General features: G+C 37.2%; 1 protein-coding gene across 1 annotated transcript; it reads left to right on the top strand.

The window, feature by feature from the left end:
* Positions 1-434: 434 nt before the first annotated feature.
* On the top strand, positions 435-24214 carry LOC139965350 (sacsin-like). The gene is made up of 7 exons (XM_071967640.1): positions 435-571; positions 1866-1949; positions 2807-2898; positions 4117-4227; positions 6371-6518; positions 7130-8680; positions 9671-24214. Exons 2-7 carry the CDS (start codon positions 1922-1924, stop codon positions 20641-20643), a joined length of 12903 nt encoding a protein of 4300 aa, XP_071823741.1. The 5' UTR covers positions 435-571; positions 1866-1921; the 3' UTR covers positions 20644-24214.
* Positions 24215-27912: the final 3698 nt, after the last annotated feature.

Raw genomic sequence — 27912 nt, 5'->3', positions numbered from 1 at the left:
GACGCCATTTAGCCCTTCATTTGTTACTATTTGTTACTTTTTATGCCGCTTATAAAAATCTGGCAATACTTTTATACAGATAAGATAATGACATGATACATCTATGAGCCTTAAAAATCTAAAAAGTTGTAAAGGGAGGGGAACCCCCTTATCCTACACCCCATCCCACGGGTATATCCTCCTCCCCCTCCCCCACTCTTGCAGACATCAAATGCCAATTATATATCTTATGGACTATTATAACTGTTAGTAGTGTATGTCCTATGGAATTCTTACATAGACCTTGTATTGATAAGGTTCTTTGTGTCAAAAGTGTCAAACTTTTGTTACAAAGTTTTGTTTTACCATTCGTGATGTCGTTTATACGCTTCCTTAGTCTGGGAAAACCATAAAAAAAAAAACCTTAGCATTTTCTATGGGGAAAACAGGTTCATACTGGTTTGATCAAACCATATTGTACACTGCATCATAAAGGTAGAGTGCATTACAACAAGGAAGGTCAGAGTCACCAGGTTCTACTTTCGATAGTACGTGGCTGGGACGATAAAGGCAGGGAAAATGTCTTGAATAGGTGAGATTTTAATGTTTATCCAAGACAAGTTTGATACATTGTATACCGTTAAAACCTTCTTCATGGTATTGGTCTAAGTTGTATTTTCTTGTAAACTTTTTTTTTTTTTTTTTTTGAAAAATGGTCCATCAAACCGACGAGAGACTATTTTAAGGAATACATTGATTAAGGCGGCCTCTGATTGGCGAATAATCAGTGGATACCCTAAACTTTGGGAAACAATGCTATTCAAATTTAGATTCGAGCTTATTGTTTTTGCGAGAAAGTATTCCCGAGCTTAGCTGTGGGTCTCAGCTCTGGAGGGGGACAGAATTCCACGTCGTTTCGTTTATCTGTACATATGTCACTATATGCCGAATTTACAGAATCCTAAGAGCAGTGTCAATAAGTTTCATACCTTATACAATTCATTTTTACGTATATATTAAACTCCAGATAATATTTATTTGTCACAATTGGATGTTAATTTAAAGTTTACAGAGTATTTTGCTAAAACCAAAAATTTTCTTGTACGCTCCGCGCCAACCGATGGTGGCGCTCCGCTCAGATAGTCGTGCATACAACTTTGCAAAACCTGGCTACGCCCCTGACTTTTAATGATTTTTGTGGGTCAAACTCAAGCTATTCCGAATAGACAAAATTTGTTAAGATATTAACAAGAAATAAACTCTAATTCGGAAGATTCCTACATTAGCAACTAGCATGTTTTCACCTCATTTTGTCTCAAAAGAAAATTTGTTCCTTGTTTCCCAATTTGCACATGGATATTGCAGTGCTAGTATGCATATTTTCCTTGAGAGGGGGGGGGGGGGGGGCAGGACGTTGATGGAGTGATGTGTATACGTAAATAAGTTAGTACAATAAGAGTTATAAAGGGTACTAAATATAAGGCTGCATCAGTCCAATCGAATTTCTGCAAAGTGCCCTTTGATGTCGGTGCCCCCCCCTCCAGATTAAAAGTGCTTCCGCCGCCCTTGAGCTGCGGTCAATACCCAAAGCACAGTGTATAAACGATACAGCGATGGACATCTCAGGTCCAGCTAAAGATAACAAGGTATCACGTTTCATTACTGTCTGCATTTTGTAGCGACACGAAAAAAACGTCACTTGCAAGCGACAGAACGTTTACTATTTCAGATGGCCGCACACGGTTTGGGGGCGAGTCTTCAATGCCTTTAGGAACACTACTACAACGTTAACCAACAGAGATTGCATGTTTAAGTTATGATCACAATCGCCATCACTTGTAGTTTTTTTTTTTTCTCTCTCTTTTTTCCCCGTCACTTTTGAACAGATCTGTAATACAAAATCTATCCAAAATTGTGGATAGTGTGAGGTACACACACGTATATGGCCTTGATGGCGGCCGAAGGAAAGAGTAAGTATTTCTAATAGTTTCAGTTATTGGTCAGGAGCGTTAGTTTTTACCAGAGTATTGACCGATGGTATCATTTTATTTCTAATTCATGAAATAATACAAACTTAACTATGTTCTTTACCATAACTGAAATGATCAGATAATATTCCTTTGTGTTGATAAATTTACCATTATTTATATAAACATTTTATATACAATTTCATAAATATTACATATATATATATGTGTGTATATATATATAAATTAATATTTATATAAATTAATATTTATATATATATATATATATATGTATATATATATATATATATATATATATATATATATATATATATATATATATATATATATATATATATATATATATATATATATATATATATATATTTATCACATGCCTGATGAGCCGTGCTCGTGAAATTCCGAGTAGCAGTATGATAGTAGTTTAGTTAAGTGTATTATGTGAAGAAAAAGTTGAAGAAAGTAGTTAAATTTCTGAGAATTCCGTAGATATTAAATGTCGTGTGAATTAATTGTCAAACAATTCCTGTATATATGAGGTCTTATTTGAGCGAATAGGAGCGTTTATGAACTAATAACATGGTAAACTGTTAATGTTTAGTATGACGTTAGGGGGATGGGAGGGGGGGGGGATGCTTAAGGATTGTGTGGGATTGGGAGATTACTTTGAAGTTGCTCATTTCATGAAACTCGTTACTATGATGTTAATTTTTGGCTATAATACTCTTTCCATAAGCCTAATGAATTTCTCATTTTGACGTCTAAAAGCAACTGTTCTTAATTTTTTTCTTTAAATTATCCGAAAGTAAATCCCTTGTTTCAATTATGATTAATCGTAGGTACCGGGTCCGGCTTTGGTATAAGAACCCCACCTTTGCTTGAGTACTTGCAGGGAATTTTGCGAGGTTATTCGGATGGTCAAGTGTTGAAGGTGAGAATTTTGTTTTACAAGCGGTAAGATACATGATTTGGAAATTAGTAAAGTTTAGTTATGAAGTGAAGACGAAGACATTTAACTTGTGGCTTGGATGGTGAACATGCAACTCATATATATGCGATGGAATTTAACTAGCATACCTCGGTCAGTAATTGAAAAGGGTATTGATCGAAGTTTCCATGTAATTATGACAATGTATCTCTTTGGTAGAATTCAAATGGCAAACAAATGTTTATATATATATATATATATATATATATATATATATATATATATATATATATATATATATATATATATATATATATATATATATATATATATATCGTCATACATTGGACACGGTCGCCCACATGTGTGCCAATCTCAGGACTTCATTGTCAATTATTTAAGTCACCATGGACATACTTGTGGCAAGAGAACATAGCTAAACATCGTAAAAGTAAACACATTCCAGTGGTCAAATAAAAAATAGTTATTAGTTAATTACAAGTTACAAAGTAAAATACATTGAAAAATCGCTAACGCTAATTTGACCACTGGAATGTGTTTACTTTTACGATGTTTAGCTATGTTCTCTTGCCACAAGTATGTCCATGGTGACTTAAATAATTGACAATGAAGTCCTGAGATTGGCACACATGTGGGCGACCGTGTCCAATGTATGACGATACCTTTTTTCTGACCCATCGAAAATCCATTGCCACCCAAACATTGGGTCGCGACCCATAGGTTGCGGACCTTCGCAGTATATGCAAGCAGGCACCCCAAAATAAAGTGTTGAACTATATACTTGTTATACTATAAGAAACTATGTGAAACCTTTGCTGCTACATAATTAACACCACCAAGATACTGTACACAGTCAAACGAGTTCTTCCCCGCTGAATCGGTGCAACTTTTACACGTGGACAATAGAATACACAGTATACATAAATTGTATATTAAAGTAAAATAAAGAAATGGATCGATGCAACTCTATCGATTTGTTAGTGATTAATGAATCGATCACAGTAACTGGCAGATATCTTGATATTTTCGTATTTAGTTCGCTTATCATTTCCAAATTATGTGACAAATTTTGTGTTACCAACAGTCACGACTTACAGAAGTTATGCAATTGAAAGACTTTTGCTTTTACAAATATGTTCATACTATCTTCAAGCATAAAAATATAACTTGTTAATTGGTATTTCTTTTTTTTTCAACAAGGAACTACTTCAAAACGCGGAGGATGCTGGTGCCACAGAGGTTAAATTCCTTTATGATGAGAATCAATACGGAATAGACCGTCTTCTGAACCCACGTCTGAAAGATTTCCAGGTAAGTAATGCGTTGGGCTATAATAGTAGCCACGTGCAGTTATATTAACACATGACATTGTACTTGCATACTCAACTACTTTAACTACTGTATGAGATGCATGTCACTGGTTACAACCACTTGTCTCTCAGTTTCTCGTGTGTGTGTTTGTATGTCCTGTATGTGATGGCCAGCTTGTTAACACCTTATCTCAAGAAGCACAAGTTGATTCAATGTCATGCTTGGTAGGAAGATGCCCCATGATGTGTAGATGTGCCCTATTTTTTGTGGTACATACCTCGTTAATATGAACGAGTGGGCGGGTCTGAACATAACATTCTTATAATGGAATATCTCTTCAACCGCATGTCCGATTTCGCCGTCATACTTGGTATGGTGATATCAGTATAAAGTATGTACATGTTCTTTGCAAATACAACTTTTACCTCATTAATATTCATGCATGGGTGGGGCTTACCGTTTTGATTTCTGTGTCTTGAATATTAATGAGTTGGTGGGGCTAAACACAAATTCGTAAAATGTTAATATCTCTTCAACGGCATGTCCGATTTCGTTCATACTTGGTATGGTGATATTAGTATAAAGTATGTACATGTTTTTTGCAAATACAACTTTTACCTCAGTAATATTCATACATTGGTGGGGCTTACCGTTTTGATTTCTGTGTCTTGAATATTAATGAGTGGGCGGGGCTTATCATAAATTCGTAAAATGTCAATATCTTTTCAACGGTATGTCCGTCATTCTTGGTACTGTATGGTGATGCATATTAAGTGCATGTTCATTGCATCAACAATTTTTATCTCGTTGATATGCATATAAACACGCAATCTCAACAAATACATATGCCCTATTCGTTTTGGTTCTCATGGTTATCAATGAGTGGGCGTGGCTTATCATAACATTGTTAAAATGTCAATATCCCTGCAACCGTATGTCCGATTTAGTTTATACTTGGTATGGTGATGTAACTACATAGTATATACATGATCTTTTCAACAAAAATAAGGCCTTCATATTTTTTGGGACCCTGTGGACCCCCAAAATTGCGGGCGCATAATTGGCCGGGTAGGCCCAAATTTTACTTCCACCTCAAATGCTTTTGGGATACGTTCTTTGGACCCGAATTTGTGGGGCCATGATTTTGGGGACCGTTTCAACATATTTTGGGAATCGGTTATGAAACTATTAATCGGATTGTATCCAAACTTGGAATACAGTTGTTGGTTAATAGCTGACACCTGTGCACCTAAACTGTTAAAGCTTATCTGGGCCCAATGTTTTGTCGGGCCCATTTTGGGAACCAAACTTCTTTTTAGATATTTTGAGTCTAAGTCTTTTTGAGCCAAATTTTTCTGAACCGAATTTTGGATAGTGCCATTTGGGCTCTTGTGTTAGCTTTACTTTACTATTGGATTGACTGACGTATACAACACATTTATTTTCCATTAAGCAAGGAACCACAGTGCCCGTTGGACTCTTGTTATACTATGTCACTAAATAAACTTTGTCAACATGATAACTGATTCCTGGTACCTACCTTTATATGTTGCCGCATTAGGCAATAGATAATCCTCTTCATTTTGCTTTGTACACCTTCATGAATATCAACATGTATGGCTTACCACACTATAAGTTTAGGCATCGGAACCACTAAATGTTTTGTTTTTCTGGTTCTTTAAGCGTTCGAGCATGGGATCGCTATACTGTGTCAAAGCATCGGCTAGGCATATTGAAACTTTTTTGCAACACGCAATTACATCATTTATACTCTTTAAGGAAATTATTTAGAGCACTCACCTATAAAAGGGTTATACTTGTAAAGTTGAAATCATCCATTCTTCATGACTATTTATCATGTATTTTTTGTAATTTAAACTAATTCATTCTAGTTTCCTATTACAAATACAAAAAAAAAAAATTAATACGGATATTGCATATTTTGAAAGAAGCTGAAACGTCCATGAAATTGATCATTGTTCAGTATCAGTCTGTCGAGTTGGAGTGATGTCTAAATGGATTGAATAACTCCTACCGTCATTGTCATCGAAATGGTATATAAATAGTAGCAAAATACTGTTCGAAATGCTTATCATGTAAAGGTGTACTCTATCGTTGGTATTCTCTGAATAAACTTCTTTAGGGACCAGCACTGTGTTCCTGGAATAATGCAGTCTTTACAGAACAAGATTGGAAAGGTATACAGACTCCATCTCAGAGTGGGAAGAAAAACAATGTTCTCAAGGTTGGAAGATTTGGGATAGGCTTCAGCTCTGTTTACCATCTGACAGGTAACTGGTGTAAATCGCCTATCCATGTACTTCTAGATTATGTGCAGGTGTAATTATTTCACTTAATTATGTGGATTTCTGGCACATTCAAGTCTAATAGAAATCCCGATTTACTATTTACATGTGCACAGTACATAACAATGTTTATCAGACAAATTTGCTCACTTCTTTCTCGCTATACATTTGGTTTACTTGAAACCTATGAGGGTATCTTACTCTAATCTCTCCGTAATGCATGTGAGCTTGGAAACTCGATATCATAAAGCAATTGAATCAAGTAAATTTAATTGTCAAAGGCTAAATTGAGCGTAAAAGGTATTGTTTGATTGGATGTTTGCAGAAATGATGGCAAAATCTTAAAATCTTGTACATTTTAACCTCGAGATCTCGAGGAACAACTGGTAGCGATGTCAGGCATGGCATATAGATTTTTACACAGTAATCAAGGAGGTTTCAGTTTTTTGAACGATGTCGACAAGTAATTCAGACTTAATATAAGAATATGACACTTAAATTTTGTCGATCAATGCACCTATTACGACATCAAAATAAATATATGAATTGTTATATGAATCGTTTCTGCATTTATTGTTTGCATCATATCCCATCAGATCTTCCATGCATTGTAAGTCAACGTTACCTTGCTATGATTGACCCATTCGAGAAATATTTTGAAGACGGCGAAGGTCAAAGAAGTTCGGGTTTTAAATGGAACCTTGGAGATATTCTACACAAAATCCAATACGAAGATCAGCTTCTGCCGATTAGTAAAGCACTGCCAACTGAAACGGGATTTGAACATGAAGAAAATCTCGATGCAACCCTGTTCCGATTTCCTCTTCGCAAATCGGCGAGTAAATTGTGTTCTAGTGTTTACACTCAAGAAAAAACCTTAGAGCTGCTGGATGCATTTAAAGAGGACGCCAAGATTGTTCTGCTTTTCCTTCGTAATATTGAGTGCATCCAACTATGTCATCAATTGGACAATTCCAGAGATTCCAAATGCTACCTGAAGGTGTCATTTGATATTAATCAATTGGACACTCTCCGATCTACGCGTGAAACATTTTGTTCTTCCTTGAAAAAGTTAAAGGACACCTCTAACGAACCTGTTGACATCGTCTTGTCGAGCAACTTTGACATCATTACCGAGAATGAAGATACTTCAATTAACGAGAAATGGGTTGTTCATCAAGAGATTGTTTTCAACTGTTCTGACCAGATGAAGAATCTATTCCAAAAGCTTAAGTTCCTACCTTGGATAGGGGTCGCCATACCAATGTTTCAACAAGATGTTTCGATTGGTAGGACATTTTGCTTTCTACCTCTTCCCCCCGGAGAGGAATCTAAGTCAGGTCTTCCAGTTCATGTCCACGGCTTCTTTGGAGTGAGTGATGACAGGCGATCTTTGAAATGGCCCGGTGGTGACCAAATACAAAATGAAGAAGCAGAATGGAACAAATTTCTTGTAGATGAACTGCTTCCTCAAGTTTACTGTAAAGCATTGGTAGAGGCGATAAAGGTCTCAGTCAAAAACAGTATACACCCTGACGTTGTCTATGCAGCTTTTCCAGATACTAGAAAAGACTTAGGCCACTGGCAGACAGCTGTTGAGAGACTGTATCGAGATCTCGTTTACCACCCAGTGTTGTACTGTCATTCAAAGGATGCATGGATGGAACTAAATGAGGTTGTTATACTGCCGGAGAGTTTTCGTGGAACGCCAGATGTTACAGAAGTTGTCATGAAATGCCTTCAACTGCGTGAATATTCTGTTATTGAGACTTTGCCCGACCATGTTAGATGTGCACTCACCAAATTTTGGCCTAATGCAGAGGCTGTATCTGTTCATTTTGTCCTTAAGTGTACCCGTTTAATTGCATTAGAAGAGTTTTCCTGGGAGCAGCGACTTCATCTACTACGCTACCTACTAGAAAACGGCTGTGTTGCAAAACATCTCAATGGTCTAGCCCTCATTCCCACTGACGACGGGGAATTTGTTCAGTTTGTTGAAAATCCGACTAAATCTGACATTATCTTCATGGGTACTACAACATGTCCACAAGAGTTGCTCCCAAATATGCAGGGCAGTTTCCTACAAAAATGTGAGAATGCAGATCCAGCTGGTCTCTGTAAATTTTTCCGTACTATGCTCTCTTCAGGTAATTAAACAAATAAGAAAATGCATTTTTGTTTTCAACAAGTATATCTGAAAAGCATATAATTGCACTTCACTTGTGAATACGTCATATTAAGTGCAATACATTTACTGCCTTTGTTTAGATCAACTTGACATTAATACGAATACTGATCTCATGATTTATAAATACACACACTTCCCTACCCCTTTCCAAAACAAAACCTAAAAATTCTGCAATTATATTAATATAATTCGTACAAATAAATTCATGCATATACCCTCATGTCTTCATTTTCCAGTGGAGTAACACCAAACTCCACACATGCTCTCGTTTTACAACTTGTGATTAAAGAGAGTTGATCTTTTCCAGATTTCTATGACATGGTATAACTGCTAGACATTAGTATCTTGTGTACCAAAGAAACATAATACACTTCTTAGATGTAATACATAAGTCTCACAAGGTAAAAAGTGCTAAAACTCATTTTTTGTTTGTAAGTCAATGTCAATAAACTTTATGAATATCAGTGTATTACAGATGTATGATGTGTAAAGAATTATTGAAATCTGGCCCTCTTACAAAAGTAACACAAGTTCAAAAATAGAACACCATGTGTAACGTAGGTATCGCAAATTTTGTTATGCAATTTTGAAAAGAGTGAATCCATTTACAGCGTGAGACATTAGTTACAAAAAATTATATGTCGCCAAGTACATACTCACAAGAAAAACATTTCATGGTTTTAGCAATTACACTTTCGTTTTCAGTATTTCTACACTCATTCCCTCCGGTCTAAGACCAAATAGCGATTTGTCTGATCATGTATTGGAGTTTAAGCATGGTGCATGTGCACAGGTTTCAACCAAAAGCTATCACACCCCAACCTCATGGAATGAACCATTAGTAGGTACGCGTGTATCCTCATGGGTGGACTTGAATGCTGGCTATATGTTGATCTTCCCATGCGGCCAATGCATTAACAAAGTTTTATCGTTCTTTTCATTGGAACAGATTCGTGGGAACAATTCAGATACCTCAGTGCTGATGACATAATTAGCCTGCTCCAAACAGCGCTTCCGAAATGGTGGTCTGATGATGCTTATGAAGTAGGAGACTGGTCCCCAGCAGCAGAGTGCGAACCAAATGTAGGGTGGCTGCAACTTGTTTGGCAGTTTATATCTACTGAGCAGATAGATTTGCTCCAAATGCAAGGTTTGAAGCTTTTTCCTGTCACTGATATGACGATACAACCTATCAAAATGATGTCTGTCATGGAAAAATCTAAGATAATGCAAGAACCTACTGACGGTCAGGAAGCTCACAGCTTTTCTGAAATGCGACATATTTTAGTCGCACTTGGTGTCACCATTTGCAATCTTCCGGAATTCGTAGTAAAGTATCACCAAGTTTGGAGAAAAAGTTTTGTACATAATTTCAACCCTCCAGGGGTTCTCGGCATTCTTCATTTGGTTGGGGCTCGATTGATTGATGAAATTTGCAAATCCGATAGGGAAACGCAAAAACTTTTTGTGTCCAAATTGTTGCCCTATTTTGCCGGAATTACACTGTCTACTGAAGATAAAATGTTTCTAAAACAACTACGAATATTTCACAACTCCGGAGGGAACGGTTATGAAAGTAAAGTTATTTCCCTAGATGAAAGTGATTTAATTATCCTCACTGACACAAAGAATCGTATGCCAAATATCAGACTTTGCTCCGTATGGATAGAATTACCAAATAATGATGTACATTATTTTGTGCAAAAACTTGGTTTTGAAACAATATCATTTGAAGACTTACTAAAACTCACTTTAAGTAATGCGAAAGAAAGCAAATATTCTCCTCATGAACTGGACGTGTTTTTTGAATGGATCAAATCCAATTATTACCAGATTAAAAACGTAGATCACGTTTGTCAATTACTTGAAGGTATTAAGTTTGTCCCAAATGTAAACAACGTGCTGAAGAAACCAAACGAATTATTTGATAGTAATGATGAACTGATCAAATTATTGGTAATTGAAACGGATTTGTTACCGTCAGACACCTTTCTCAGAAGTTGGCGTGACATCCTTAGGGAACTAGGATTGAAGAACCAAAAGGATATCCAAATTGATCAGGTGAGAAAGGCTGCTCAAAGTATTCTTAACCAGAAAAACCACAAGCGAGCAGATGCCCTTCGGGAATATCTCTGTCGCTTTCCCGACTGCCTTTCAAATGATAACAGTCTGTGCAACTTCATTCGAAGTGTTCCATTCCTTGATAGTGTTAAATGTCCTCTAGCCTCTTACCCAAGCAGTGTTCCTTTCTTCGATGCCAATACGTCGTTGTTAAAACCAAGTGATGTCTGTATCTACTCTGAAGATACATGTCATTTACTAGGGGCTGTGGTGCCTCTTGTCAACAGCATTTCGGAAGAAAGAGTAATTAAATGTCTTGCCATTCAAGTGGTCCCAAACATTACCGACGTGTTGACACAACTCAAAACATGTGTGGCTGGTCCAGTAAGTAAAAATCTAGAAAGTTCACTGCATCACATTTATGGGTTTCTTAATGATCACGTGTCCACAAACAGGGACATTATTCAGGAATTACCTGAAAAATGGATCCTTATCGATGACCAATTCGTTGAAACGAAAAGAGTTTATCGTGAAGCAGAAATTGGTGGGCTAGACCTTTGGCCATTTCTTTGCGTCATCCCAAGAGAAATGATCAAATATGAATCCTTGCTCTCAGCAGCAGGAATTCCACAAAAGGTTGATACAGATTTTAATCTTCTTCTGCGGGTTTTACAAGAACTAAAATACCCCATTTGCAACTATAACATTGAGCCTAAAAGACAACTGTCTCTTTCCATGGATATTCTAAGAAGGTTGCTTGAACATCCTGATGACATATTGGAAGACAAAGAGATTCAGCGGCAACTGTTGATTCCAAGCAGGTGTGATCCTATTAAACTGTTACCACCTGATGAGATATGCTATTGTGATACAGATTGGATGAGATATGGATTAAATCCTGAAGACCTACAAGTTGAAGATGATGAAGATCCAATATATATAGTCAATGACAACTTATCTTCAAAAATGGCGGAAAGTTTAGGTGCAGTTCCACTAAGTAAGCGTTTGTCTGGTGCAGACGAGATAGGAGGTATAAAGCAAACCGGACAGTATGAAGCATTGACTGTCAGATTAAAGAATATTCTAAGAAATGGATATCAACCAGAAGCAATTCCAAAAGAGATGATCCAAAATGCCGAAGATGCGGGTGCGTCAGAAGTTAGGTTCTTACTTGATCTGAGAACAAACGAAACTAAAATGCAAACATTGTTAGACCCGGCAATGGAAGCTGTCCAGGGGCCAGCCTTGTGGGTGTATAATGATGCTGTCTTCACGGATGAGGATCTAATTAACATAACAAAACTGGGAGGGGCAACAAAAAGTGAAGATGGCTCTAAAATTGGACAATTTGGACTAGGTTTTAATGCTGTTTATCACATAACAGATGTACCAAGTTTTGTAACGAAAAATGTAATCACCTTTTTTGATCCGCACAAACGTTATCTAAAGCGACAAATCCGAGGCGAAGGAAGTGGTATCCAGTTGAATTTCTTGTCAAGATCTTCAAGACTGAGTAAATTTCGAGACCAGTTCTTGCCATACGATGGAATCTTTGGTTGCAAAATCTTGGGAGGTGGTACTGAAACACCCGAAAGATTTAATGGTACACTTTTTAGGCTACCTTTGAGAAATAAAAGCAGTGCACGTATCAGTGACATATGTCCACAGAGTTACTCCGAAACAAACATGAAACCTCTTATTCGTTCTCTCTGTGAGTCGGCTGCTAAAATGTTAATATTTACTGAAAAGGTTTCTTCCATTTCTGTTTACCTCTGGGAACACAAAGCAAGTGATACAAATCTTTTATACAGCGCAAATAGAACGACAATTACAGACACCAATTCCTTTAGAGATGTTGTTCACAGGTCTGTGATGCACAACACAGGACTGCCATCAGACTTGTTAATTGAGATGAAACTTTCCACTTCCTTGAGTGCAAAATGTGTAGACTATCTTGATTTGGATGGAGGAAAAGGCCAGGTAGAAGAGGAATGGATAAAAGTTGCTAGTATTGGAAAAGGCCAGGCTTATGAATTGTGTAAAAGTGAGCTTGGTAAATCGTCGGGATTGTTGCCTTGTGGAGGTGTTGCCTGGAGTGCAACTTCGAAAATCGCTGGGGATGTATTTTGTTTCCTTCCTCTTACAGTTCCTTCAAGTTTCTTACCTGTCTGCATCAATGGTGCATTTGCTGTCTCTGAAGACCGCAGAAATTTATGGAGGAGCACGGGGGGTTCGCAGTGTTCTATTGCCAACTTTAAATCAATTTGGAATAATGCTCTTTGTGAAGATGTTGTGGTCAGTGCCTATATAACACTTCTTTGTGACATCAACGTTCAAGGATACCGACCATCTGATGGTAATTCATTCTTTCTGTGGCCAAACCCCGGTAATACTTCAACTAAAGGAGACTACGGAAAAGTTGTGACAGGGCTCTTCCAAGCAATAGCTAATGGAAAATGTGGAGAAGACCCACCGAAGGTCTTCTTTAAAGATGGTCTTCCATTTTCCATTAATGAACTGCAATTTGGTGATGAGCTTATTCAGGATGATCAAAATATGTTTCCTGTTTTTGAGAAGGTTGTAGAACAGCTGACTAACAAGATCGTTGTCAAACTTCCATCTTGGGTGAGAAAAGGTTTTTCGGCTGCAGAATGCGTGGATGTGCAAAACCGGACTTACTCGTGGGTTACTTTTTTCTGTGATGTTGTCATTCCAGGTCTTCACCTATTAATTGATGAAGATATCAAGAATCTTATAGCATTTGCTCTATCACGTCGTGATACGCGTGTACTCGATTTATTGAAAAGACACCCATGTATACCATGTGCTTCCTCGAGTGGTTTCATCTGCAAAGTGCCATCTGCACTATTAGATCCCACGCGGTTCAAAGAAGTCTTTTCTGAGTCTGAGGAAGTTTATCCTGATACCTCCTTCCTGCGGCATCTCGACAAGTACCAAATAGAAACCCTGCGCGAAATTGGAGGTATGAGAAAAAAACTAACTTGTGGTGAAATAATTGAACGAGCAAGTTCTGTCAAATCACTCTGGTCAACTGATAAAGAAATGTTCAAGACTCGTGTAAATGGTATTCTCAAATATTTAGATGGTGAACTACAAACTGATTTTGAGCAGAAATATCAAAGTTTGAAATATGACCTACAAACAACTATATTTCTACCATCAGTCCAAGGTACAGAGGATGAAGTTCTCCAGAGTCCCCAAAACATTTACCATCCTAACAAGAAAGATCTGGTCGGTGAAGTTTGCTTTATTCTTTCCGAAATGACGTGTATTGTAACATTAACAACAGTTTGGAATTTCCTTGATATAGGTAATAAGCAAGTTAAATTTACAGATGTACGAGAAAATGTACATAAATTACAAGGTTTAAACATGACCAGTGATTTGCAAGTTAAATGGACATCAATTTATAGGTACCTTCAAGAACAACTGAATGTACCAGAGGTAGTAGAATTTATACGCAGTGAAAAGTGTTTTCTTATCGACAATTATTTCGTTGAAGCCTATAAGCTTTCCAGAAACAGTGATCCTTTCGCACCTTATCTCTTTCAAGCTCCCCCTAAGTTGAAAAGATTTCGCAAATTGTTGGACGCTGCGGGCGTGAAAGACAAATTTGAAGTCGATGATATAATAATGGCCCTTAATTGTCTGAAAGAGGATTATGACGAAAAAGCGTTGGACGATGCAATGCTTGGTTCAGTTCTTACGAAGTTAATTAAACCCTTGTTTGACAAAGCAAACAAGATACCCACAGAAATGAGAGCTGATATACCACTTCCAGATTCTACTAACGTTTTGCGAGCCAGTGGAACCCTCAGTTTTTGTGACTTAGAAGAGTTTGAACATCTTGCTCGCAGCAAAAAGTACCATTTGTCACATAGTGAAATACCGTTAAGGCATGCGAAAGCACTAGGAGTAAGAGATGTCCGTGAGCAAATGCTCAAAAATTATTCACACAGTCTACCAGGATTTGGCGAGAGTCTTGGTGAGAACTTTGGGCAGCGAGAAGAACTTGTTAATCGCATCAAAAGGATCATGGAAGGATATCCCTGTGACTTTGCTATCCTAAAAGAACTTGTTCAAAATGCGGACGATGCAAGTGCTACAGTTGTTCACTTTGTCCTAGATTATAGGCAACATCCACATAACCGCCTATTTTATGAAGAAATGAAACACCTACAGGGGCCAGCTTTACTGGCTTACAATGACAGACCATTTTCAGATGAAGATATCAAAGGTATCCAAAAGCTAGGAGAGGGGAGCAAAGGTGACGCCATTCATAAGACAGGCAGATATGGAGTGGGTTTTAATGTTGTTTATCATCTCACTGACTGTCCGATGTTTCTCTCTGAGAAAAATACATTATGTATTTTTGATCCTACATTGAACTTCATTAAAAATGCAACTTCTAACAATCCAGGAAGAATGTTTAGACCCGTTGATGCAGATATGATCCATTCATATGCAGATATTTTCAATTGCTTTTTGTCATTTAGTGAGACTTTTTCTTTAGAGAGAGGGTCTCTGTTTCGTTTTCCATTACGAAAGGAACACTCTGCTTTGGGTAGGCGCAAAACTGTGGAAGACGTGGATTTATTGTTGCGTAAATTTCAAACAGAGATGTTTGATTCATTGCTTTTTTTAAAAAGTGTACGAGAGATATCTATTTCTGTCAGGAAAGAGTCTGGACCAGTAAACACTCCATATACAGTAAATGCACACTATTTGCACGGCGACGTTCTTGAACGTGAGAAATTCTTCCTTAAAATGTCAGAGCTTGGAATGAACTTGGATTTGGATGTCAAAGATCTTCAATATGTGACAACAATAGGGGATAGCTGTGGCTACAAGGAAGACTGGTTGGTACATCAACGTTTGGGCTTCAGTAACAAACATGTCGTCCAAGAGTCTGTGAGGCACGCAAATTCCTCCAGCAATTTGAAACTTATTCCTAAAGGAGGTGTAGCCGCTAGACTGGACTTTACACAACATGCAAGGGAGGTAAAAGGAATGTCTTTCTGCTTTCTACCGCTTCCAGTCTTCACCAATTTACCAGTGCATGTTGATGGGTACTTTGCATTGGGGCATGAAGCACGACGAAATCTCTGGGAGGCACCTGAAGGAGACGCAAGAAGTGACTGGAATTACTTACTTGCTAAGGACATCATTGCTAGTTCTTATGTATTAGCTGTTCAAAAACTTAAAGATGACATAATTTGCTCATGCAAGCATCCTTTCGATATCAACATCGTGAACGCCAAACTTTCGCATTATCATTCCATGTTCCCTGTGTTTCCTCGAAGTGAGAAAGGTCACCGTAGAAGTGCCTTGGAAGACATTTGCCACGCTTTTTATAAACAGATTGCCTCGAAAAAATCTACATTGTTTCCTGTAATTTTTGAAGATAATATACGGTGGTGTAGTTGTATGCTTCGTGCAACTAAAAAGGGATACTTTTACAGTGTACCTAATTATGCTGAACGAGAACACGATCTTCGGTTACTCTTACTAAAGCTTGGCTTTCCAATACTAGAAACACCGCCGAAGATTTGCGAGGCAATGAAAATCGCACTAACTGGGCAAGAAGAATTCACAGTCCTGGAAATAAGTCCTCATTTCGTAGTAGAATATTTGAAAACAGAAGGGATGAAAATGATTTTGTGCAGAACTCCTATCCGACTGAAAAATACTTTAATTGAAAATACTTTTAACTTAAGACTTATTTTCGATTATATTTTACAACAGCCAAATTTCACTTTGAGTGGTCTTCCTTTGCTTTTGACAAATGATTGTGTGCTACAAGATTTTAGGAGAGAAAGTCCTGTTTTTCACAGTAGTTTTCTTGATCTACTACCAAATTGTTCTGGGGAATTTCTGCACAAATGCCTTTTGCAAAAACTTTCTGAAGCAGACGATTGTTTTAAAACTCTGCAACTTACGGACGTTGTGGAAAGATTGGAAACTTACCTGCCGAAGACACAGTTTCAGAAAAGTCAATATATACTGCGAAATGAAAAACTACCCACAAGTAGGTGGTTGATACGGCTGTGGGATTTCCTACAGGAAACAACACAAGAACTTACAAGCAGCAAGCTGCTAGTACTTACAAGCAGCAAAGAATACCTAATTAACACGTTAGGAAACTGGTGTATTTTCCCGGCACATGATCGAGAACAAACCTTCTTGGTTCCCATGGCATTGACGAAAACGGTTCTTTCGACTAAGCACAATAACTTTCATACCGACATGAGTAGGATTTTGAGAGAAATGAATTGTCCATTGGTTGACTACAAGGTATTTGATAAAAATGAGGAAATTGGTCAGTTTTATATTCAGTTTTCAAGTGACTTGGATAATATCAGCGACATCCTTGTAGTCTTAGAGAGGTTACTTTGTGTCAACACGCATTGCTTTGATGATTTGCGGGGAAGAGATCATGAGTCCATACTCCGTTACTTCAATTCTGGTATACTCTCTCTACCTAAAGAAAGTATTGATTTAATGCGACACTTTCCATGCTTTGAGAATATTTGTGGGTATCATGTTAAACTTTCAAAGAAGGCATATGTAGTATCGATGGTTGATATTCCGGAGAAAGACCTAGACAAGTGGGTTTCTAGGTGTCATGTTCTGCTTTTGAAAAAAAGAAAAATCCCAGACAAAGTTATTGAAGCTCTGTGTATCGAGGATTTAAGTGACATAGATCTCTACAAGAAATTTGTGCTGCCATATTTTGAGGAACTTTCAGTAGATGCACGATGGGATCATCTTCAAAAGCTAATGCAAATGGTTCGTGCGAACGATGACCCAGACAGTGTGGTACTGTATCTTAATTTACAATCAACCCCTGTAATCACAAATGAGGACGGAAATCTTAAGTTAGCAAACTTTTTCCACGACGATAAAAACCCTGTATTTAAGGAAATGTTGTCTGAGGAGAAATTCCCGCCCAAACATCCTGTACCTGATCTACAATACCATTGGCTTGACTTTTTGAGAAAGATAGGATTACAAACAGAGGTCAGTGAAAGTCAGTTTGAGACTTTTCTTAAACAGGTTAGTAATGAGGAGAACAGCACACGTAAAAGAGAAGAGATTCTGGTTAAATATCTGCTTCAGTCTCATCATCTTCATCGGAGTTCATATTTCCTTAACGTTGCCAAAATACCATTCATCACAGCGGCAAAGGTCGATAGCAATCATTCTGAACTACATGAACAATGTACGAAGAACAAAGTGGCTTTAGCGGCTGTATCAGTGGCACATCATGACCTCGTATGGTCAATAACGCCTATTCGTCCTGCTTGGGTCGAATTTCCTTCTTGTGAATCTTGTGGAAATGCTCTTAAACAGAAAATATCTGAGACAGATGAGCCAACTATTACTCAAGTCCTCCGACATACACAGAAATTGTTTGCAGCTATCAAAGATTCCGAGAATGCTTCCCACTCGAAATCTCCAGTGGCAATAACACATGCGAGTTTAATCAATAGAATTATTACTAAGATACTTGAGTTTCTCACAAAGAACTGTCAGAGAGCAAAAACGTGTGGAAATTGCGCTGTCAAAAATTACTGTTGCGATAACTGCCAAACAATATGCCAATCGTTAGAAGATGTTGCGATAATTCCAGTCGGAAACGGCATGTTTTTTAAGGCAAAACGTTTGACAAAACGTCTACCAGAATCCGAAAATGACAAACTATTTCTATTTCTAAAGGAAATTCCCGACTTCCTGGTGCCTCACAACTGTTTACTGTATTGTTTAGGTGCAACAAAAGCACCCTCTTTGTCGCAGTATGCTAGTGCTCTACAGTTAATTGCTAAAGAAAAGGATAACCTAAAGAAAAATCCACCTCTGTGTTTAGCTGCTGACCAGGCTATGGATGGGTTTTTCACTTGCCTTTCGACCTCAGACAGTAAAGAGTTGGAGACAGTACCAGTGCTGTTTTTACTGACCACGGACAAGGGTAACCCAATAGTTGAAAGTAATCGTTTGTACTACAACGATGAACCTACATTTGCTCTGCGTCTTCGCAAATTTAAGCATCCACTAATGAAGCAGCTATTGTCAGTGGAAGAAAAAACTAAATGTAGCTTGACAGAACTACTAAAAAAGTTAGGACCAGAACTTCGGCCACAGTTAATCAGTGAAAATGTTAAGGAAATGAGGGTTTCATCAACGCATAGTTCTGATAATATTGTAGGATATAACTGTCCTTGTGAACTCTCTGTACAGTTAAGATCCGTTTTTTCCTGGACTTCGAGCTTTGCTAAAGCATTGAAGTGCATTTTAACTCACGAAGGCCTAAGGGATCTGAATGTTTATGACGAGGCTTTTCAACCCTCATTCGAGGTTTGTTGTTTACAAACCATCCAAACTGAACTAGTATTGGAAAGCGAAGGTGTGGTCGAAGATAGTAAAGAAGACAATGGGGCACTCTTTGAGAGAACTGAGGAAAGACATGTCCTTTATTTGTCTCATCATGCAGGGAGCGTTATTTACACTCAGATTGCTGAAGGGTTTTCCCGCTATTTCCAAATTCCTTTTTCCAAAACAACTTATTTAGAGGCTATTTTGAAGGCGGAGACTGAAGGGCAAATGTTTAAAAATCTAGCTAGTTTACGGGTAAAGATAGCAGACAGTGACTTCGAAGAAACTTATCCTGGGCCAGTACTTGGTTCAGAAATTGAAGAAGATGTTATCTGCCTGCTTCAAGAGAATCCAATGACTTACTTCAATCCCGAAGAGTACGTTGGCTACAACAAGGCAGAAGATCTTCCAGAACATTTTGTGTACGCAAAAGTAATTCGCAGAGTTCAATCTGGAAATTCAGATCCGTGCCAAAGTTGCTGGCAGTACGGTGTGAAATATGTTATCGACATTGGTGAGGAGAAGGAGGTGGCTGCAATATGGTTATACAACTTTCCGCGTCCTGAGGATCCCAATACCCTGACAGATGTAAACATGTCTGATAGCACAGCTATGGAAGTGTACCAACACGATGGCACTTTCAAACGACCATCCAATCGTGTTGATGAGTTCAATGACTTAGAGCAAACGAAGCGACAAGTCACAGAGATTATCGAAGCTCTTTGGAAAGAGGAATCCACAATCCGAAGAACGGGGTTGAGAAGACTGATGCGAAAGTGGCACCCAGACAAGCACACTCGAGAACACAGATCTTTTGTGGAGGAAGTGTTTAAGCTCATCCAAAGAGAGATAGAGGGGCTTGAGAAAGGCATTCCCTCGGATGTGGACACTGCTGATGATATTACAAAATGGGCACAGCGTAATAACTCTGAACAAACTCGATATTGGCGAAACTATGACAGACGATATGGACGTAAACGTACAGGAAAGAAACGTGGAAAATCTCGTGGTTGGCGTCAATGGACGCCAGGAGCCCAAGGATTTTACTCTCCTCCATCATTCCGAAAAGATATCGAGGAAGCACGCAGGTGGCAAAAGCAAGCCCATATCGATTTGAAAGTAGCTTCCTCGTTATTTCATGGGAACTTATCATTCTTTCAGTGGACAAGTAGCCATTGCTTTCATGCAGTAGAAAAGTCTGTTAGGGCAGCCCAGATTGTTTGTGGATGCAACATTAATGACAAACATACGATAATGGATGCAGCAATGGAGCTGAAGTGTCATTTGGACATTGTTCATCTCATATCAACATTATTACAAGTCGTTAATAAGAAGTCGCACTATCCCAACAGCTGTCCTGCTCCCAAAATACCGCATGAAATGTACACTAAAGCCCAAGCAATGGAAACCATGAGAATAGCACATGACATTCTTAAACAAATCGATGCTTATTTGCAAGGTAGTTAGTTAAACTAGCGATCGATGCCTGCAAAACAACCAACGCAGTTACATGCCACGGTAAATCGGCAGCAACTTTGCGGCTACACTTAAGTCAGTTCTGCTCTGTAACAGTTTGATGTATGAGCTCATGTAATTACTTATATATTGACAATAACATATTGCTAAAAGATTGATGACTGCAAAAACGCTCAAATCATCTCAGTTGTTGGTTGATATTACCTAAATATACTAACTTTAGTCGTTGAATATTTACACAGTTACTGCCAGACTTGCACAGACAAGCATCAGTGGTAATTTAGACGGATGTTTGTTGCTTGACAAAATATTTTACATTTAGGTGGGCCTTTTAAACTTTAGTTGTAATCTGATAGCATTGGTTTGACAGTTATTGTGTCCTATTTGTTAGTTGAACAGGATAAATAGAAGTTCTTGCACTGCACATTTCGAGGAAGAACAAAAGTTATAAGAATTATTCAAATAAGTTAGTTTGTTAAACGGTTTTACCTGACTCTACTGTACAGCCTTTTTAGAGACAAGCCTCAGTTTATAGATATTTTTTGCTTAAAATAGATAAAATGATACAATCGTCAAACATGTTTCTTCAATCACAGGCAATATTTCTTTGAAAAATATAATTGCACTTGTATTTTGTGTTATTGTAATTTTTGCAATAATTTCTAACGTTATTATGTATGAATACACTGTGTATTCCTTCAGCTGTATAAGTGAAATGCTGCATCTAAGTTTTTCTTTCGTTTTTTGTGCACTGGTGAATTTCGAGGAAAAGGCATTTTTATGTTTATATTTTAATTACGATGTCATGTAAATTTCTTACAAACATTTAACTTTTCCTTATTGAAAAGTTCATGAGAAATATGAATAAAATTCGTTTGTTCTACGTTTTTACCTAACACTACTGACGAGTCGTTATAATTTACACAGATATGTATCTACATACAAGTCTCAATTGCGGACCTATCGTGTAAGTTGAACTGATGCAAGCTGTGCATATGTTCGATTAAAGTGAATAAACCATTTATAAATATTTGACCTTTTAGTTTCTTTTAATCGCAGTCTTTAAAGTTGTGTATGAAATTAATGTTTACTATGTTCCATTCAAACTGTATAAATGAGTTATTTTATGTATAAAAGTTGTACTTTTGAAGTAATGTATAGATTTCCATGTATATATTTTTTTCGTTGCAGAAGGTTGGTAAAGTTTATGACCAATAATCATAGCATTTCGTTTGTTGGTCGTCTTTACCTCGATATAGTGGCTACTACCTAACAATATAATAGTTTCATGTCTTATTTCTTTGTACAAAATTTAAAGTCGAGTGTTAGAGTAGGCTTGATGACTTCTAGGCATGATTTTTTATAAATAACAAGGAATTTCCATATTTGAATACTCGGATATTCATTTTCTTATATACACATATTCTTTTATTTCATAAGTTAGTATACACTTTACAGCAATCAACATCCCTTGTGCCAGTGAAGAAAGTATTTTCCAATAAAAACTGTTTATATGTAAGTTGCATATTTAGATTGTAAATAATGTCAACAGTGAAATATACGGCAAAAGCATATGAACAAGTTTTGCTTTAAAAAAATCTGATTAAAAAATCTTATTTCTGTTTGAACGCATGTGTCGAAATCCACCATCATAGCACTGCAGGGAGTGTTTAATATTTCCGATTGATAGTGAAAAAGCATGATTTATCATAATATATTTTCCAATTAATGTGTTAAACCACTTCAAATGTCAAATAATGACCATACAAATATTTACAATTACTTTGTTTGTTACAATTACTATTCCTTCTTCTTTCATATATCTTTTGACCATTTGTATAGTAAACATGACCTGACGTTAATTTTCGTATTTTATGTGTCTGGGAGAAAATTATATAAACTAATGCGATCTGTGAGATGAAACTTGCTATGGCTGCTTCTTTATCCTCTCCTCTTTTCATACTTTTATTCAGACTGAGATGAAGTGTATAAAGTACTAAATGAATCTGAAACTTTACTCATTTGTCACTATTCATGAAAGGCGTGCGTCGTGGGATCATTCACGTTAACCAGTTTATTTTACATGCCCATGGTTAGCTTAATAGTTCAGCCTCAAATATATTGGGGTTGATAAATATTTTTCGAAATTTGTTCTCGTTACACTGGGACCTAAAAGTTCCTTTAACCATATCCCGGTTAATGATTTTCATACAATTGGCAATTGTTTGTATTGTCTTAGCATATAACGCTGAACCTTCGGGCTGTTATGGTATAAAGATCTAGAACTTTACTTGTAAGATTTGATATTCACCGATTTGAAGATCCTGTAATATTCATTTTAATTTAACCATTCGTTCTCCTTTATGAAAATAACATTTAAAATTCAACATTTAACATTCCTTTTCCTCTTGCAAATAGTTGTGTCGAAAGACATTTTAAAGTTTTATTCTATGATACTGATGTCAAATGTATTGCTTGTTTTCTTAATGTATATGTTTCATGTACAATATATACTCTTATTTTCATATCAAATAACTGAACTGTCATGCAGTATTAGTTCATGTGAATTCCAAGTGCACGACTTGAAGAGCAAATTTCAGAAATTGTTCATAATTGTTTGATAGACTTCCATTGGATTTAAATTGGAAGACTTCAATATTTCTTTTCGTATTGCTACAAGAGCTATTGAGTTTCTTTTTCCTGTTCTTTCTTCTTCCTTTTTTTGAAATGTATATAATTAAGAAGCAAATTTAGAGCTACATACACACATAGAAACAAACTCATTACAGTAATTACTATGATCATGTTTGTGCTTTTCATTGACAACTTTAAATTTTAGTGTATACAGTTAGTTCAACATTGGGTGGACGGTTTTTTTCAAAGATTTGTGAAGTGTTTAGGTGTACGGTTACATTGTGCTTTATACTTTTGGTCGACGGTCATCTTTTAGCCATAATACTGAAATGTTAGTTGTGTTCGTGTAAGGAGTGACGGACAATTTTCAAGCTTATTACAAGCATTATTTTTAGATGTTGGTGGTGTATTTGGTTTTACTCATGTACAGACTATTTTTCAGTGAACTAAGTAAGTTTGTAAAATGTTGATGATCTTGAAAGTGTAAGGCAATGGAAGCAACTTTTCCTCTGGATTAGTGATCGAGCACTGTATTACGTTTAAATTTCAAACTTTTTTATTTGTGTTCCTTTTCGGGTTATTCATACTTTTGATCGTTTTCTTATGTACCCCTGTTCTTCTTGGAGTAAAGTTAAATAATTCCATCAATATATTAGATTGCATCTTATGGAAAAACCTGTATAATCGTTAGGTGTATATAACTATTAAGTTAAGGCGTTTTTGTTTTGTTTTAGTTTACCAGGTCGCATATACTATACCGAGTATAGACAAACCATTTATTCTATTAGCTTGCACTGTATAAAAAGTGTATATGTTGTTTATTGATAGTGTACCCAGTCGTTTATCAGTGTACTCATTCGTTTTCAAGATGTACCAAGTATAGTTAACAATTTAATCGATAATAAAGCTTGCACCTACTAAAAAAAAACCTGTGTGTGATTGGTATAATTTCTTGTCTTTTTAAAAAAAATAAGTTACTTTGTATTTTGCTAGAACTGAACAACTTGTTATTAAAGAAATATAATTACAACCAAAAGGGGCTGATCGCAAATTTTACAGTCCGTACAGATTCGCGATACAAAATTCAAAACATGTTGGTAAATTCTAATGATAAACAACAGAGGATATAAACGCAAACGTTATCAGAAACTAACATGAAAGAGATTAGGAAGATGTTTCTAAATATCCATTTTATTTTGTACGTAAACTTTGTTTTTTCTTGAGTTTCCATATTTTGTGTGGTTGTTTTGGCGTCCTCCTTTGTAAAACGTCTTTCATATTCGAGTTAACAAATACTGAAAGCAATGCCCCCCCCCCCCGCCCCCACCAAAACCAAACAAGCATATAAAAATCAACGAAGAAATTGCAGAAATAATACATATTAGAGTTATGTTTGAACTCTCTCTAACGTCATTTTTCACACTCTACAAATGGTCTCATTCACAGATAGGAAATCTTGTGAGAACAAATATCTGCTGTTCGGAAGAGTTGTTTATGGCTTATTGTATGTCTCTCATATAGCTTATTAAAACATATGCTGTTTTGTTGTAATAACTGAATGATTTTAAAGATAACTCTCATCATATTGCAGTGTATCGCGCAGACTTTTGGACGGGAAGGGGGAGGGATGGCTATAACTTAATGGTCCAACCTTTCATCATTCAGTTGGTTCTAAGATCACTTTCTTGCGCTCCCAGAATAGAAAGAAATACTGGTAAACTATTAGTTTAACTCATTTCCCTTTCATTTATACTTGTTAGATTTAATTCGAAACGATATGATGATATTTACAGGTATCAAACACAGTTCTTGTAATTAGTAGTTGCACGGCTCATTCCTTTAAAGCAGTCCTTGATTTGCTACATTGATGTGATTAACAAAGCTAACGCCACATTTTATCCAAAAGAGAAAGAGAAAAGCCAAAATAGTGTAACAAAGATAGGGCGTATATACTGTTACAAAGAGATTGTCACGTGACCTGCCCAAGCGGGAACTCGAACGTCACGGCACTGGGGAAAACATTTTCAAAGAGCACACTGACGAAGTTAAAGCAACGGAAACTTATGATTGTCGGTGTATCTCATTGTAACAAAAAAATAACGGCATTGAAATGATCAATCAGAGATCGTTTCAGTTCTCAATAAGGCCTATGTAGTGAACTTCCATTCATTGAGAACGGCATGATCATTTGAGTAGCTTTCATTCTACAGTAGAAACGGATTGACCAGAAACGATGAAAATAAAATGAAAGTTAGTCCGCTGAGGCGTCTGGCTGTAACTGTAAAGATAAGCTTCTTTTCCTGTTTTAATAGCAGATTAAAGAAAGTGCACCTCTGGCGGATGTATAGATGGCTGCCCGTTTGGTTTACTTACTGAATCTTTAATATCAATACGATGCTTAGGTAGATGGGGTTCAAACTTGTCACTTTTATTATTACATAATAGTATGTACACGCTATGAATGTAGGTAGATACGTATGTATATGTGTATGTGTGCATGTGTGCAAGTCACATGTCTTGAAGCAATCTTTCAAAAGTTGCTGAGCAAGTTTCAATGTGAGATATATATTTCTTTAACAACATCAACTGTTGTCAGAGAAGATGACTTCAGCAGAATAGAAGTCAGTCCAAGACAACGAGATGTAGCTTGTGCAGTTTCCATTGTTCGGCACCATCCAGGTACAGGAGACATAGGACAAGTCATTTACAAAGTAAATCAAACCTACACTTTAATGGTGCTATTTTAGAACTTGCTCCTGACCTTGGTAGCAAAAATGAAACAGACCAAAAGATCTGTGAGGACAGAATTACTTCCTCCGTAAAGCAAAATGAGATTTACCCTCCAGATAAATGAGATGTTATCAAACAAATGATAGAATATCTTCTTGACCAAAAGAAAATTGAGCATCCCATACCAGAAGCTTGGAAAAAATGCAAGAAAATTCCAGATCATTTTTTCCCCACAGAGACCACGTACCATTCGTGTCAACCTTTACACAAGCCAATACTTGTATCAAATAAAGTGAATGTATTTTCTATTTCCGGAATCAACATGGTACCAACAATGCCACAATGTCATCTGCTGTACAGGTACCAGGACGTCACTGATGGCATCCACAACTACAATGACCTATTCTTGATTACTTATGAACTCCTTAATATCCTTAAGAGTAGTGTAACTTCCCATGCTGCATAGGCAGTCAGGTGGAGTGCTTTAACAAAGCCATGAAACATCAACCTTAATACCTCGACTGTGATTGGTGCCTAGTATTTACATTTTGTAAATGGGGTCACTAGGGGTCAAATTGTGAAAAACCTGGTAAACACGATATCTCAAAAAAGAAAAAGTCAGACCAATTCATATTTAGTGTGTAGAAGTACCACATTGAGTACAAAATGTCTTTTGTTTTTGGTGGATGCCAAAGGTCATTTGGGGTCAATGTGTGAAAACCTCATAAAGACGATATCTCAAATAGGGATCATGGGCAGACCTCATATTTAGGTGTGTAGGAGTACGATATTGTGTTAAAGATGCTTATTGTGTTTGGTGGAGTGCAAAGGTCATTTGGGGTCATCACAGGTCAAATCATGAAAACCGTGTAAACATGTGCACCCTCACTATTCATTACGTCAGATTCATGAAGAAAACTGCTCATGTTATATCATCAAAACCACAATGCATTTTTGCATTCTGGTTGTTTTTGCAATTTATAATTTTAATGTTTACCGTGTTGAGGGATCGTGAATACATGTGGAGGGGGCGACTCTCGGCTCCCCACGCGACTCTCGGCTCCCCCGCGACTCTCGGCTCCCCCCGCGACTCTCGGCTCCCCCCGCGACTCCCGGCTCCCCCCGCGACTCTCGGCTCCCCCGCGACTCTCGGCTCCCCCCGCGACTCTCGCCCCCACCCCCCCCCCCCGCACCTCGCTTGGAAGTTTTTCACATCTCCTTATTGCACGCTCAATTCCCCTCACTTCAATAGCAACTCAACGCAAATAGATACATTCCAAACAACTCTGCTAGCTCAACTTCACAATAGCTGTGCTAACTGAACTTTGTATTAGTTAAAACAATTTAAAACCTTCTTGGAGTTAAGCTGCCTTAACGCCAATAGCAATATTTCCGACAACAGAACTGTGCTAATACTACAAACAATTTTCCACACGGCACGTTTTCTTATATTAGCTTCTTGCGACATAAACTGCCTTAACGCCAATAGCAACATTTTCTAAGACTGTGCTAACTGAACTTAATAATAGCTCCATTTTTTTCCACACAGCACGTTTTCTTTTGTAACCTTCTTGCGAGTTAAACTGCCTTAACGCCAATAGTAACATTTTCGCAACTGTGCTAACTGAATTTTCACTTACAATAGCATGCTTCTTTCTTGGCTAAGCAACTACCTATCATCGCTTATCGGCCTTATGGTTTAAATCATGTGTAGTATCTGATAGTGATACACACCCAACAATGATCACACAGTCACATTCTCGATGCAAGGGGACTGGGGTACAGAGCGGATCAGTTGTTCCGTAGTTTGGTTTTCGTGCCCAGGTTCTTTCCTGGGTGACTTTTCTTAAAAAAATATCTATCATGGCATTTCGACTGAGATTCTATTTAGCTACG

The sequence above is a fragment of the Apostichopus japonicus genome, chromosome 3 (assembly GCF_037975245.1).
Source record: "Apostichopus japonicus isolate 1M-3 chromosome 3, ASM3797524v1, whole genome shotgun sequence".
Classification (NCBI taxonomy): Eukaryota; Metazoa; Echinodermata; class Holothuroidea; order Aspidochirotida; family Stichopodidae; genus Apostichopus; species Apostichopus japonicus.
The sequence above is the reverse complement of the archived record's forward strand: the minus strand, read 5'-3'. Positions and strand labels throughout refer to the sequence as shown.